This window comes from Sphaeroforma arctica (assembly GCF_001186125.1).
Source record: "Sphaeroforma arctica JP610 unplaced genomic scaffold supercont1.12707, whole genome shotgun sequence".
Classification (NCBI taxonomy): Eukaryota; class Ichthyosporea; order Ichthyophonida; genus Sphaeroforma; species Sphaeroforma arctica.
In genome coordinates this window covers 1-711 of record NW_014027851.1, presented here as the reverse complement: position 1 = coordinate 711, position 711 = coordinate 1, and the positions used below count along the sequence as shown (strand labels likewise).

The following is a 711-nucleotide window of genomic DNA, read 5'->3' as shown; positions in this document are numbered from 1 at the left end:
ATATATATATGTATATGTATATGTAAATACATACATACATACATACATACATATATATATATATATATATATGCAAAAAAAATACTTCATACACTACCACAAACAAATGTAAGTACGTATATGCATACACCCGGAGAGAAACACACAACACATTAAAACACGAATATACAGAGAAATAAAAACACACATAAGATCATGCATACATAACAACCAAAATACACACACATTCACATTACAATACGTATACACATTGATCCACACACACAATGATACCTACACACATACACACACACCTTGGCTATTCGCAAACACATAGCGTAGATGCAGATCCTTGCAGGCGGCATGGGTACCCATACGCGTGAGCCTCGTCCAATCAGATTCGCGTAAGGGCAGGTCTAGTAGATAAGTCCAGATACTCGCGCGTGATTTGGCGGGAAATGAGCCGTATGTGGTGAGGTTCAAGCGCAGTACGGCACCGTTTCGGGCCGCCGAAGGTCCCAAATGGATCGGAGGAGGGCTGCTAGAGGGTGTGGGATTATCTGTGGAGAGAGTGAGAGTATGAGTATACGTACCGTGAGTCGGAAGGGGAGTTACATTTTATATATATATATATATAATAAATATATATACATATATTTATATATATATATATATGTATATATATATATATACATATATATGTATATATATATGTATATATATATATGACAA

At 36.0% G+C, this 711-nt stretch overlaps 1 protein-coding gene across 1 annotated transcript; it reads right to left on the bottom strand.

The window, feature by feature from the left end:
• Positions 1-273: 273 nt before the first annotated feature.
• Positions 274-539, bottom strand: SARC_17912 (hypothetical protein; the record flags this gene model as incomplete). The annotated part of the gene is made up of 1 exon (XM_014288003.1): positions 274-539. A coding segment is annotated over one exon (266 nt), but the record flags the coding sequence as incomplete, so codon positions are not given.
• Positions 540-711: the final 172 nt, after the last annotated feature.